We start from the raw sequence: 13,888 nt of genomic DNA, 5'->3' as shown, positions 1-13,888 counted from the left end.
TCCGAGGGGCTGAACCACTTCTCCCCCGAACCCGACCAAGGCAGGTGTATCGGTCTCCAGCTTATCCTCGTCGATGCCCATCTGCGCGAACGCAGAGTGGTAGAAGATGTTGACTGAGCTCCCTCCATCGACGAAGGAGCGCGCGATGGTTGTCCCGGCCACCTCAGCCACTATGACGACCGGATCATAGTGGGGGAAGATGATCTCGTTTGCCTCGTTCGGCTCAAAGGTGACCGGCGCCCAGTCCTTCCGCTGTCTTTTGGAAGTTCTGGGCTGACCTGCCTGGATCGACAGGGACTCGTGAGCTTGAGCCGCCTGTCTGACATACTCCTTCTGGGATCGGTTCGAGCTCCCCACGAAGGTTGGTCCCCCGCCGATTGATCCGATGGCAGCATCCTGGACCTCGATGGTGTTGGTGGGCTTCTTCGGCGCGGCCTTGGGTACCCTAGGCCCTCCGGCCAGGAATTGATTGATCTTACCCGCCCGGGCAAGAGTCTCAATCCCGTCGCGGAGAGCGTAGCAATCACTCGTGACATGGCCGTGATTGGAATGGTATTTGCAGAAGACGCCCTCCCTGATTTTGTCCGGGGGTGGTCCCTTGATCTCCCTGGCAGCTGGGAGTTGGTCCTTGATCTTGGAGTAGATTGCCTCCAGACCGGCGTTGAGGGGAGTGTACTCCGTGTACTGGACAAATTTGGGTCCCTTGCCCAAAAGTTGGCGTGGCTCCTCGGTCCTGGTCTTCTTGGATTGGACCTGGGGTTTGGGACTTGAAACCTCTCCCTCCTTCCTCTTGGCCGAGGTCGGCCTGGGATTCAGGGCCTCCACCTGAGCATCCCACTCCTCAGCCCGCGCCCACTTAGTGGCTTCGGCAGAAAGCTCATCATAAGTGGAGGGAGGATTCCTCATTAGGTGGGAGCGGAGTCCCCCGGCGTGCAGACCTTGCATGAGGGCGTTCTTAGCTGACCTATCGTCGCAATCGTCGCACTTCGTATATTCGATGTTGAAGCGGATCAGATAGGCCTTGAGGCTCTCCCCTTCCTGCTGCTTAACGAGCGACATATCGTTCAAGTTGTAGAGTCGTTCGGATACAACCCGATATCTCGCCAGGAAGGCCCTTCGGAGGTCGGAGAAGGAGTCGATGGAATTCGGTTGGAGGGTTCGGAACCAACCCCGAGCCGAGCCCTTCAAGGTCGAAGGGAAGATTCTGCACTTCGTGGCTTCAGATGCCTGGCGGGCCTCCATGGCGTATCTGAAGCTGTCAAGATGGTCATAGGGATCCTTGGTCCCGTCGTATTGATCCATCTTGGGGGGCTTCGTGTCGCGGGAGACCTCAGCATCCATGATTCTGCTGGTGTACGGGAGGGGAAGTTCCTCCCCGTGGTCGGTCCTGCCGGTGTACCCCCTAGAGACCTCGACGTGGCCGAGCCGATCGTGGACGCTCCGGATTTGGTCCTGGACCAGAGTCCGGACAAGATTTTCCACGTCGGGCAGGGTCGGCTCGGCCGCATTTTCCCCCGAGCATTCGGCCTGGTTACCGAGTCTTTCACTCATCGGCTGGCGAGTGACCCTCTCGCTCACCGGTCGTCGATCCGACATGATCATAGTCGATCCCAGTCGGTCGCTCACCGATCGCCTCCCTGAGTGAGCTCCTGATGGGGGAGGATCCTGGTTGGTGATGGGGCCGAGCCTGTCCCCAATCGGGACCCTGGTTTCGGCCGAACCGGCTGGACTGTTGGCCCCCAACCTTGATTGGGCCGGGGGTCGTCGGTTTGTATTCGGGTCGGCACGGTCTCCGCTCGAATTCCTGGGGGCACGCTTCCCGAAAGCCGCCTGTTTTTGCTGAAGAAGACGGTGGGCGTTTAGGCATTCGGCCTGTTCGACCGGGGGCATGTTCTCGAAGCCCGGGAAGACGTAATCAGAATCCTGCCGATCCGTCTGGTCGTTCGACTCGGCAGGAGTGCTTTGCCGAGAAGGAGATGGTGAAAGGACCTCCTGCTCGGTTCGGGTCCGGCGCGATCGGAAGCCCGATCCCCCACTATTCTCAAGCTGAGCACGGTGGCGTGCAAGTTCCCCGGCCAGCTCGGCCTGCTTTGCAAGCAGCTCATTATTCTGCTTCAGGAGTGCATTCTCTGCGGCTAGATGTCGCCGGCTCTCCTTAAGGAGTTTATGAGCAGCTCGGATTTTCGAGGGACCTTTGGACTTTGATGTCCTGGGGAGTTGTGCTCCCCTCGTTTTCTCAGGCGTCTCAGGCTGATGTTGTTCATCATTCTGAGATGCTCCTGAGGAAGAGCTGGTGTCCCGAAAGATGGTAGTCATGATGACTCGCGTGAAGGAAGAGCTTAGCGCTTGCGGTGATGAACACAACGGCTGAAGTCAGCTTCCCACAGACGGCGCCAATCTGTTGATGCAAATTCTCGTAAGGTAGATGCAACAACTTAGATAAGTTGATCTGGCTGATCAGGTGCTTCGCTGGATGCTGATGTGGATGTTGATTGGAATCTTCCTGTAGACAAAACAATATCAAAGGGAATGGACCGGTGTGGTACCAGCCAAACACACTCCGATGATGAAATCAGTGATGGTGTTTGATGGTGGATGAGGAAGAACAGAGGATGAACTTGGGAGAATAGGAAGAACAAGGCAAATGTTCTGGGTTATTCTCAGCAAGTTGGGTAAGCTCCCTGGTGAGTGAGAATTTTCGTGTGAGTGTTTGTGGGTAGATTGCTAGATTGTTAGATAGATCATTTTGTGCATATGTGGTGCCTTTATATAGGCAAAGGAAGACTTAATGAATAAGTTACCTGCATGTGAATGAGTGGTTGCCAGAGATCCACGCACCTGGTCAGACCTAGTTGCATGTTCAGCTGCTTACTTCCTCAACATTTAATGTTGCATTGAATGCTTCATTAAATGCAAGGTTGGAAGGTTCAGGCAAACTGCTCCAGTAGTCATGAATGCAAGCCTGATATTCTATCTGTCAGAAGATTGTGTCAGGTGCATTCAAGTGTGGCGGTTCGTCCCAGCGTGATCTTCCTGGGAATGGCGGCGGAGAGCCGAGCCGAGCTGATACGAACACATGTTCTCATGCGAAGACACGAAGTCCATGTGTGGTCGGATCGGACATGGGATTCCAGGCCGAGCCGGTCCCGTAGATTGGGGTCTTTCCGAGCCCTAACTGGTCGACGCTAGAACTTGGAAGGAGACCATCTCCTGTGCCGAGCCGAGCCGAACCGGGATGATCGTGGGAAGATGGACACTCGATCCCTTAGAAGATCATCGGTTCGGCTCGGACCGAACATGGAGGGCCCGGTGTGAAGATCCGGTCCGAGCTGGCAGAGGCGATGCTGAGTGATGATGACGTGGAGGTCAAAGTTTGACCACTGAGAGTCAACTCCGAGGTGGATGTTGACCAGCCACGTGTCGAGCTGTGATTGGCTGTTCGGATCGATGTGGATTTTTCCCACAAACAAGAACCAAAAGAAGTATAATTTAGACTTTAATGTAGAGCTAATGCGGTGGCCAAAAAAAAAATGTAGAGCTAATGCGAGATGTGAGCCACTGATTAGTTGGTGTATATGGTCAAATCCATAACATTATTATGGATTGATCGATTGTGAAATTATCTGTTAATTAGTGTCTCACATTTTACATTAATCTACATCTTCGTTCCCAATAGAAAAAACTCTTACAATTTATGTTGAAAGTACAATTAAATAAAACATTTGAAATATAAATAAAAAAGAGAAAATATCTACTTCTTTTTTGTCTTAAAAGTGAAAATATCAAACACACCAAAAACATGAGCAACAAGAACTCCCTCAACATTACTTAATTGACAGATAATGAAAGCTTTTCCCTCCCGTTTGACATTGCTTCTTAAAAACGCTTATAATCAGTACTTTTATTGGAAGAGTTTCTATTTATAAACACATTTAGGTTAAATACATTTTTAGTCCACGAACTTTGGGCGGTTTCTCAATTTGGTTCACCAATTTTAAAACTTGACAAAAATAACTTCGAATTATCCAATTTGTGTCAATTCAGGATTTTCCATTCAAATATCTAACGGAGGCTGACGTGGCGCACTGAATGTGCACCATGTGTCACCTCTTTTATTTTATTTTCGAATTTTTTCTATTTTCCTATTTTTATAAACTTTAAAAATTAATTAAAAATAGCTACTGACTCATAAAAATACACGGAAAATTCTTACGACCTCGTCTTGACTAGTACTAATTTATTATGGGGCCAAATTATCAATTTGCTCTCTGAGAGTTTCCAGGAAATTTGGGAAGTTCAAATTTATTTCTAAAAAATTAAAATACTTTAGACTCTTTGGAAATTCATAGAATAATCTCCCGAGCTCCAAAAAATATGAGGTTTGCACCGTTGGTCTTCTAAAAACTAACACTACCTTTCTAGTGAACACTTGCTACCCAAAAGACCTCTCAGTCTTAGAGGAAAATAAATTTTTCTCTATAAAATAAATTTTTTATTTTAATTTTTTAGAAATAAATTTGGACTTCCCAAATTTTCTGGAAACTCTCAAAGAAAAAATTGGTAATTTGGCCCCATAATAAATTAGTACTAGTCAAGACGAAGTCGTAGGAATTTTTCGTGTATTTTTATGAGTCCGGAACTATTTTTAATTAATTTTTAAAATTTTTAAAAATAGAAAAAATCTGAAAATAAAATAAAAGAAGTGACACGTTTAACGGCCACGTCAGCCTCCTTTAGATATTTAGACGGAAGATTTTAAATTGACACAAATTGGATAATTTAGGGTTATTTTTGTCACGTTTTAAAATTAATAAATCAAATTGAAAAATCGTCTAAAGTTCGTGGATGAAAAATGTATTTAACCTTAAATTTTTATAAAAAATTTAAGTGTTTCATGTAAAAGCACTTGAAAGTGCTTCTTGAATAAACACTTGACATGTATTTCTTAAAAAACTACTGAAAAATACTTTTATGATTCAAAAATACTTTTATTTATTTCTACAAACGAAAGAAGCGTTTTTATCAATTTTAAAACATCGCCAAACCAAAAACATTAGAAATTTAGAACCGTTGGTATTCCCCAAGAGTCGATGTAATATCCCATTTTTTTCACCTCGGATTGACCGATTTACGACTCCTTTGGGACTCTTTTCGGCTTTAGCCTTGTCCCTTGCTAACCCTCTGCGTTGCGGGCGCGGCTATTTGTACGCAGGTGGTGCGTACGGTCAAAGCCTACGCACACCCTCCACTTCCAAACCCCAACAAGGGCCAAGCCCTGCTTCTGTAGCTGTATCATATTTGCTTGCTTCTTTTCTGCTCCAGATACATGTCACGCTTCCACCTTCTTCAAGTTAAACGGTGAGTCTTCACCATACGCAAAGTTAGCTTTATGTTCTTGTATTGTTGTTTGAATTTGTGAGGGCATTCAGAAATGTGTGTTTGAAGGGTGAGAAAATGTGGGAATTCTAGTGTTTGGGACCTTGGAAACTGTCAATTTTGCCATTTGATTTGTGGATTTTTAACTTAGCTGAGATTAGAGTGCAGAAAAGTCGTTTTTAGTTTTACTTAGTTTTCCTATTTTTCTGTGCTTCATGAGCAACCAAATGGAGGGTTAGAGTTAGAATTGCTGTATGTTTGTGTTTGGTTTTGCTATTGAGTTAAGGTTGCTTGATTTTGGGATTTAGGGTTAGTTTTGTGTCATTTTAATTTGGTTGAGAAATTGAGATTTGGTTAAGTGTTAACAATATAATACAAGTTATAATTTTTGCACAGGAATAAAGTGATCTACTGAGATTTCTGGTGAGGTTTGGCTTGCAGTGTATGCACTTTAATGGGAGGTGAGATGGTGTCCGAGTCGTGGTTTGGTAGTTTAAGGTTCTCATGGAAGAGCGTGATGGAGCCTGACAAGCCGGTGATTGGAATTCTGGCATTTGAAGTTGCGGGGTTGATGTTAAAGATGGTTAATTTATGGAATAGTTTGAGTGAAAAGGAGATGTTCAGGGAAGAGCTTGTTAACTCAGTTGGGGTGAGAAGGCTGGTGTCCGAGGATGGTGATTACTTGATGGAACTTGCACTGAATGAGATAATTGAGAATTTGGGATGTCTGGCAGCAACTGTGGTCAGGCTTGGGAAGAGGTGCACGGATCCTATGTATCACCAATTTGAACAATTTTTTGATGACCCTCTTCAGAATGGTTTTCAATGGCTTGGGTGGCAATACAGGTTGAAGAAAATGGAGAGGAAAGTGAAAAAAATGGAGAGGTTTGTTGCGTTTACAATGCAATTGTCTCAGGAGCTGGAGGTGCTGGCAGAGCTTGAGCAAACACTAAGGAGAATGCGAGCCAATCCAGAGTTAAATAAGGTCAAATTGCTTGAATTTCAACAGAAGGTAATTTCACAGCGCCAAGAAGTGAAAAATCTACAAGACATGTCTCCATGGAATAGAACTTATGATTACATTGTTCGACTTTTACTGAGATCCCTCTTTACAATGCTAGAGAGGATCAAGCAGGTCTTTGGATTTGATCAAATGGCTCGTGGAGAGGAGACTGATAATTATGAACTTACTAATTCTGATTGTCTTTCCCGCAGTCATTCCTTTTCTGCTCTTATGCACTCTTCTGTTCATCCATCTGATGGTAATCGGTGTGGGTTCTATTCAGGACCTCTTGGGAGGTCGCTTACAAAGCCAAGGCTTAGTACTGGTAAGAATAGAACAAACAAGCAGCGACCAGCTCATCCTCAGTCGTCCATCCAACATGGAAATTATTCTCAATTAAAAGGCAGACAGTTTGCTCGTATTGGACCTTTTAAAGGATGCATGACGGGTGGAGGTGATTCTCCTGTTCTTCAGAGCTACAAGCCAGAAATTGGTGGTTCTATGAGGCTGAGCAGTACCCATATGAAAGAGTTTAATAATATGAAGTACACACATGTGGGATCTCCATCTTTCAGCAACAGTATCTATTCTAAAATGTCCCTCTTCAGTTCAAAATGTTCACTCTTGACTCCCCCGCCGTCTACCCTTGGTGATGCTGCTCTGGCTGTCCACTATGCGAATGTGATTGTTTTGATTGAAAAGATAGCTTCATCACCTCACTTGATCAGCCTTGACATGAGATGTGATCTATACGATATGTTAACCTCAAGTATAAGATCTGCTCTGAGAGCTAGGCTAAAGTCATATACCAAAACTATGGGCTCATCCATCTATGACCCCGCCCTTGCAGGGGAGTGGTCTCTGGCAATGGAGCAGATATTGGACTGGCTTGCACCACTTGCTCATAACATGATACGATGGCATTCTGAGAGAAACATTGTGAAGCAGCATGAAGTTTCCAAGACAAATGTGCTTCTGGTACAGACCCTCTACTTTGCAAATCAGGCTAAGACTGAAGCTGCAATTACAGAGCTTCTTATAGGTCTGAACTATATCTGCATGATTGGTGAACTTAATAGGAAGGCTTTAGCAGATGCTGGTGGCAGAAGACCATATGATGATTATATGCTCCAAAGGGATGAAATTGCTTAACTTCGAATTTCATAGACTGCATTAGGAGATTTAGGATGGTCAGTCAATGAACTTATATAGAGAAAGATGAGTTACTAAACACTTCCACGAGACTGCTTCAAATGATCAGAAATGGCATTCCTCCAATTGTGGGGATGTTTTAAGCATCAAATTAACCTTTTTGCTTCATTTGGGCAAACAGATTTTTATTTTTATTTTTTGTTTTCTTGGAACTCAAAATTCTTTCATTTGTTCATATCGTGGATGAATTGGGGCCCATTAGTGACTTCCTTGTAAAGCATATCTTGTAATGTAATACGAAGCTCTTTGTGGCATCATCGAAGGCATATCTGTAGCCTCAACATATTATTTGTCAAATGTGCATTATTTGATCGCATAGATTGTTCTTTGTTGTTTTCCTGTTTGTGCCCACTCTGTTTTTGGTATTTAGTATATTCTGCCACTTTGTAATTACAGTATAAATTTGACAAGAGTATGGTGATTATTAGAAAAGAATTTATGATGAGAAAACAAGAATAATTTAGAGAGTCTAAGGCAGTCGCCATAAAATTAGCCTTCAAAACACATGCTGAACTAAATTGCATTGGGTTTGTGGAGATTATGATTAGACTAGCCCAATCACTAAAGCCATTTGGGTAGCACTAAGAAAAAGAATAAACTCAAAATCAAACTCAAAATTATTGGAGTTTGGTAACAAGATATGGAAGAATTTAGAGGACTTTAAACTCAAAATTAATTGGTCCTAAGTGGAGATGTTCATGACATTATATTGTAAGGTTTTGGTTTACATTTCTGATGTAAAATCTCTCAACACACTCCTTCAATTGTAACATGACTTGAAACAAACAGAAACACGTATAACTGTTGAGGATAACACTTATATTGCTCTAATACCATGTAATCTTCTCAAGTTTCATTAATTAATTAATAATGCAGACTAGTACATTGGTTTATATACATTTGAAAGATAAAGATAGATGAACTGAAGTCACATAAGCAGCCAGCTGTACAACCAATTCATAACATACTGAAGCTAGTTATCTTATGTCTTGATTCCCAGGTTTAGCTCCAGTAGATGCACTTCTAGAAGCTAGTTGCTGATGTATTTGATTTAAACCAGTTCACTCCAGTCAGTTATGGCTGTCCAATTCTATATTTTCCGTTCCAAGATTGATGAATGGTTGAAACAACGTAAACAACAGTACTCATGTATCTAAGGGAGGTATCAACTACCAACTAATTAACTATTATTTTGCGATTCCCATCACCCCTAAGAGATAAGATAAACTTGACCATAATTAAGTTGACAAGTCATATTTCAGACTATAACAATACCCAAATTCCAAATTCCAAATTCCAAGCATCCAGTCCAGTGAATCATGGATTATGTCATTAACTAAAAAATTAATAAAAGTCAAGACAATTGTCTGATCGGACCTGAAACAAACATTTGATTATCTTTTAAATTGAGAAAAAAATTTATGTATAATAGGAATAAGGGTTGACTTGTCATCTCATGAGATAGGTTTTATTTTAAAATTAAAAAAAGTTTTATGTGAAAAGTGTAAGAGCATATGTACCATCATGTTATTGAGTTAAGATATTAAATCAGTCATATCCTTGTTACATGGAAGTTTGAAAGTTTCTCTCTTAAATTGAAGGTGTTTTTTTGACCCATTAGTATATAACTATATACTCATTCTTCGTTAGCTTTTCAATGCTGTTGAATATAATAAACTCACCCAATGATCACACGTCATTTAGCTACAAAACATTTGCTAGCTCACGCTGCTGGATTAATTTTTTGTTTTTGAACTAGTATATATAGTTCATGCACTCATTAACATTTTGTGGACATAGCTATAGCTTGATTTAATGGAGGGGTACTCTTGGAATTTCCTTGTTCCCTTCATCATCTTCTTCTTCCCAGCTTCTCTCTTTTTGCTGATCATCCGCCGGAGATCAAACTTGGGCCAAAAAAACCATGGGCCTCTTCCTCCAGGCCCAACAGGATGGCCCATAATCGGCAACATGTTGGACCTTGGAACAATGCCACACAGGACCCTCACTGAGCTCAGTCACAAGTATGGGCCCGTCCTATGGCTAAGACTTGGCGTCAAAAACACTATGGTAATCCAATCTGCCAAAGCGGCCACTGAGTTTTTCAAGAACCACGACTTGTCGTTTGCGGAGCGCACCGTTTACGAAGCAAGTCGGGTCCATGATTATCATAAGGGGTCATTAGCTTTGGCTCCTTATGGCTCGTATTGGCGCGTGTTGAGGCGCTTGGTGACCGTGGACATGTTGGTCAACAAGCGCATCAATGACACTGCATCAGTACGAAGAAAGTGCGTAAACGACATGCAATTGTGGATAGAGGAAGAAGCCTCGAAACTCAAAGACCACGGATCACGTGGAGTCCACGTGGCTCGTTTTGTGTTTCTCATGACTTTCAACCTTCTTGGGAATCTGATGCTATCGAGAGACTTGGTGGGCCCCAGTTCAAAAGAAGGGTTTGAGTTTTTTGGCGCGATGAGTCGACTGATGGAGAAGGGCGGGGGTGCGTTCATGGCTGATTTTATTCCCTGGTTGTGGTGGTTTGATCCGCAGGGGTTGATGAGGAAGATGAAGAGGGACTTGGGAAAAGCCATAGAAATTGCGTCTAAGTTTGTCAAGGACCGCATGAAAGAACAGCAGGTGGGCGGAGGAGAGAAAACGCGGGACTTTTTGGATGTGTTGCTTCAATTTGAAGGTAGTGGAAATGATGAACCACCTAAAATATCTGATCGTGATCTCAATATTTTCATATTGGTAAGTATGCAGTGTATTAATCTAATACATGATAAGTTCTTTTTAAAGCTTATTAGCACAGAAGATTCCTGATTCTCACTTTATTCTTTAAAGTTTAATTTTCTTACTTTGTACTATGACTTTTACAAACCTTTTTAGTAAGTCATATTTCGTCAAATTCGTTAAAAAAGCTGATGTGTCAGCATTCACGTTAGCGACATGTCGAATTTTTTAACAGAGCCATTAACGAATTTGACGGAATAAAAAGTTTGTAAAGTTTAAGGGACAAAATGACAAGATTAAAATTTAAAGGGACAAATTAAGTAAGGAAAAAAAAAAAACTTTCAAAGAGTATTTGCATGAATAAACCTTTGTTTAATTTCAGTCTTGAAATTTTTTTGGTGTATAACGGTAAATATAAGTGGTGTTTAGCTACGCACTAACTCAAACTATATCTATAATACGTGTACAATTATTGATACGGTTGTGCAGGAAATATTTATGGCCGGTTCAGAAACAACAAGCAGCACCATAGAATGGGCGATGACAGAGCTACTGTGCAACCCGGAGACATTAATCAGGGCCAAAGCCGAGCTCACTCAGGTGATAGGCCCAAACAGAAAGATCGAAGAGAGTGACATTGACAACCTACCATACTTGCAGGGTGTGATCAAAGAAACACTACGAATGCACCCACCAGTCCCATTCTTAGTACCACGAAGGGCTATGCATGACACCAATTTCATGGGCTACTTTGTGCCCAAAGACACACAGGTGTTTGTGAATGCTTATGCAATTGGGAGAGACCCAGATGTGTGGGATGACCCTTTGGTGTTTAAGCCTGAGAGGTTCATAGGGTCAAAGACTGATTACAAGGGCCAACATTATGAGCTAATTCCATTTGGGGCTGGGAGAAGAATGTGTGCTGGTGTGCCTTTGGCTCATAGAATGTTGCACCTTACCTTGGGCATGTTGCTGCACCAATTTGATTGGGCCCTTGATGGGAATGTCACTCCAAGTACTATGGACTGGAAGGACACTTTGGGGGTAACAATGCGAAAGAGTAAGCCATTATTGGCAGTGCCTACAAAGTGCTTGTAGGTGTTCATGTATATGGTTTGAATTTTTCTTTTTTTCTTTTAAAGTTTGTTTCGTAAGAATAATCAGTTGTATTTTTAATGCGACTTTGTAAGAATAATCAGTTATATTTTTAATGTGACTTTGTAAGAATAATTAGCTGTATTTTGAAATAAAGCAGTTGAACATTTGAAAAATTGTATTTTTAATTGTAACGTGAAAATAAAAAATAATGTTAAAGTCATTGATATATATATATATATTTTTTGTAATTGAGGGTGTCCTGAATCAGCTTTCGCGTACCAAATTAATGGCCGGTTAAAGACAGGCAATTTACGTCGAACCTAGAGGATTCACAAAAAAATTTACCTCTCTTGCTGTCTGACTCCAAGATCAAATTGAACTGGAGACTCAAAGTCAGATACCTAAATTTACAATTACACGTCCAACACGTCCTCTCTTGCTGTCTTAAAAAAAGTTAGTCATTGATAAATTCTAATGTTGAAGTAATGTGACTTTGTATAATAAGACAAAAAAGGACCTAGCCTACAAAATAATAAAAGCCTTAAGTCAATACTTGCAGTGCGTAGCCAACAAAATAGCTGCTATAGTGGACTGTAGATTCATTTGAGTCAAAAACACTGTTATTTTTACTATTGTAAGTTGGACTTGTTTGGCATTGAAGATATGAGGATAAGGTCAACATAGTTAATATTTTATGTTTGATTATTTTATACTAATAATACAATTGATTGCTATTGGCTTTGAATCTTTGATACTTTTTCAACAGTACGGGGAAAGTTATCTAGGCGACTAGTCGTCTTCTCATTTAAATTTGATTTTGGATAGAATGTAACCATGGAATAAAATTTCGGATTTCGGGGAAATTTTCAGATGGAAATTTCGACGGAAATTTTCAAGATTTTTAAATTTCGACAAAAATTCGACGAAAATTACTATCAAAATACGAAAATTTTGAATGAAATTTTACCATATGTTTATTTAACATATTATCTACTACATTGATAAAAAATATTAAAAAAACTAAATTATATGGTAGGTTTCATGTGATATGTGATAAATATAATGTGCGCTGGAGGCAAATACTGTTAAATAAACTTAGTATAATGAATAAATAAAATTAATATATTCTTTATACTATATAATCTATACTCTATATTGTTTATGATATAATATAAGATATTAGAGTTTAGGCCTCTTAGGGTATTTTTTATTATTTTTTATATAAAAATATATTAGAATTTAGAGTTTATAAATAATTAAACGAAACTTCAAACTCTTTTTTATCTTTTCAATTGCCCAAAAGTCCCAAATCCCAAACCCCAATCAACCTTAACCTCTCTTTTTTTTTTGACTTTTTTGTTTCTCTTCACATAATAATAGTATCCATTAAAGTACATGACACAACACCCTTTTTGTTTCTCTTCACATGATAATAGACTTAATAGTATCCATTAAGTATTTGAACCTTGACTGTGTCAGCGTTGGCCTACCCCAAAAGAGAAGAAATAAAAGCTGGGTCATAGGTGGACAGCTAGCTAGCTGACTTGAATATTGTTTGGTGAGTCCGTGAGTGAATTTTTTTTTTTTTCCTTTCTCTTTCCTTCACTTCCTTTTCCTCACCTTTTCGGCTTTTCCTTCCATTTTCCTTCCCGTGGCAGAGCCTCTTCTTCCCTCTCATTTCTCTCTTCCATTTTCCAGCCCAGGCGCATAAATCTCTTCCTCCTTCTCTTCTCCCTCTCTTCCTCTTCTTCTCTCCGATCTCTTCCTCCTCTCCTCCCCGATTTCTTCTCCCCTCTTGGGCCGCCTAGATCTGGCCGGGATCTCCCTCTCTTGAGCTGCCAAGATCTGGCCGGAGTTGGGGATCTCCCTCTCTTGAGCTGCCAAGATCTGGCCGGAGTTGGGGATCTCCCTCTCTTGCGAAGAGTGAAGACAGAGAAAGAGAAACTACTGGAGAAGACAGAAAAGGAGAAATTGTTGGAGAAGATAAAGCGAAATTTCGAAAATTTCGGCACATTTCGGCAAATTTCGGCGAAATTTCCGAAATTTCGAAAATTTTGGCGAAATGTTGACGAAATATTGACGAATATATGCTAAAATTTTCATACCCCTGAAAAACGAAATTTTCGGTGAGATTTAGCCGAAAATTTCGAAATTTAACTCCTTGAATGTAACGATATATATTGCATTAGCATTATTTGCAAAGTATGAGTGTCAAAATTTTTTTATAGGTGGTATTTGTGCACATGTGCAAAGTCTGAATGTTAAATGTGCAAAATAGCCTATACATAACAAACTTACAATCATAACAAGAACCAAACCATCAAAATTAAAAGTTGACAGCATAGAATTAAATTAAAGTGGAAGAAAATGATCCCACGCATCTAGTAAGAGGACAAGAAATGCCCCAGAAAGCCAAAGGAATCTGCCATGAAATTAGCCTCCAAAGCACATATTGAAAGTAAAGGC

At 41.2% G+C, this 13,888-nt stretch overlaps 2 protein-coding genes across 2 annotated transcripts; both read left to right on the top strand.

Annotated features, from left to right (window-relative positions):
* Positions 1 to 5,137: 5,137 nt before the first annotated feature.
* Positions 5,138 to 7,960, top strand: LOC147281949 (protein PSK SIMULATOR 1-like). The gene is made up of 2 exons (XM_086247989.1): positions 5,138 to 5,358; positions 5,773 to 7,960. Exon 2 carries the CDS (start codon positions 5,831 to 5,833, stop codon positions 7,529 to 7,531), a length of 1,701 nt encoding a protein of 566 aa, XP_086104115.1. The 5' UTR covers positions 5,138 to 5,358; positions 5,773 to 5,830; the 3' UTR covers positions 7,532 to 7,960.
* A 1,446-nt stretch (positions 7,961 to 9,406) lies between these two features.
* LOC147281948 (cytochrome P450 76A1-like) lies at positions 9,407 to 11,474 on the top strand. Its single transcript, XM_086248802.1, has 2 exons — positions 9,407 to 10,342; positions 10,814 to 11,474. The coding sequence occupies exons 1-2, from the start codon at positions 9,407 to 9,409 to the stop codon at positions 11,420 to 11,422; spliced, it is 1,545 nt and encodes a 514-aa protein (XP_086104928.1). The 3' UTR covers positions 11,423 to 11,474.
* Positions 11,475 to 13,888: the final 2,414 nt, after the last annotated feature.

The sequence above is a fragment of the Dryas octopetala genome, chromosome 6, assembly GCF_963921425.1.
Source record: "Dryas octopetala chromosome 6, drDryOcto1.1, whole genome shotgun sequence".
Taxonomy (NCBI): Eukaryota; Viridiplantae; Streptophyta; class Magnoliopsida; order Rosales; family Rosaceae; genus Dryas; species Dryas octopetala.
This window is presented reverse-complemented; position numbering and strand designations above follow the sequence as displayed.

Coding starts and splice junctions, on each gene's coding strand:
- LOC147281949 (XM_086247989.1), top strand. CDS start 5,831: ATGGGAGGTGAGATGGTGTCCGAGTCGTGGTTTGGTAGTTTAAGGTTC.
- LOC147281948 (XM_086248802.1), top strand. CDS start 9,407: ATGGAGGGGTACTCTTGGAATTTCCTTGTTCCCTTCATCATCTTCTTC. Junction 10,343..10,813: donor ATCTCAATATTTTCATATTG/GTAAGTATGCAG, acceptor ACGGTTGTGCAG/GAAATATTTATGGCCGGTTC.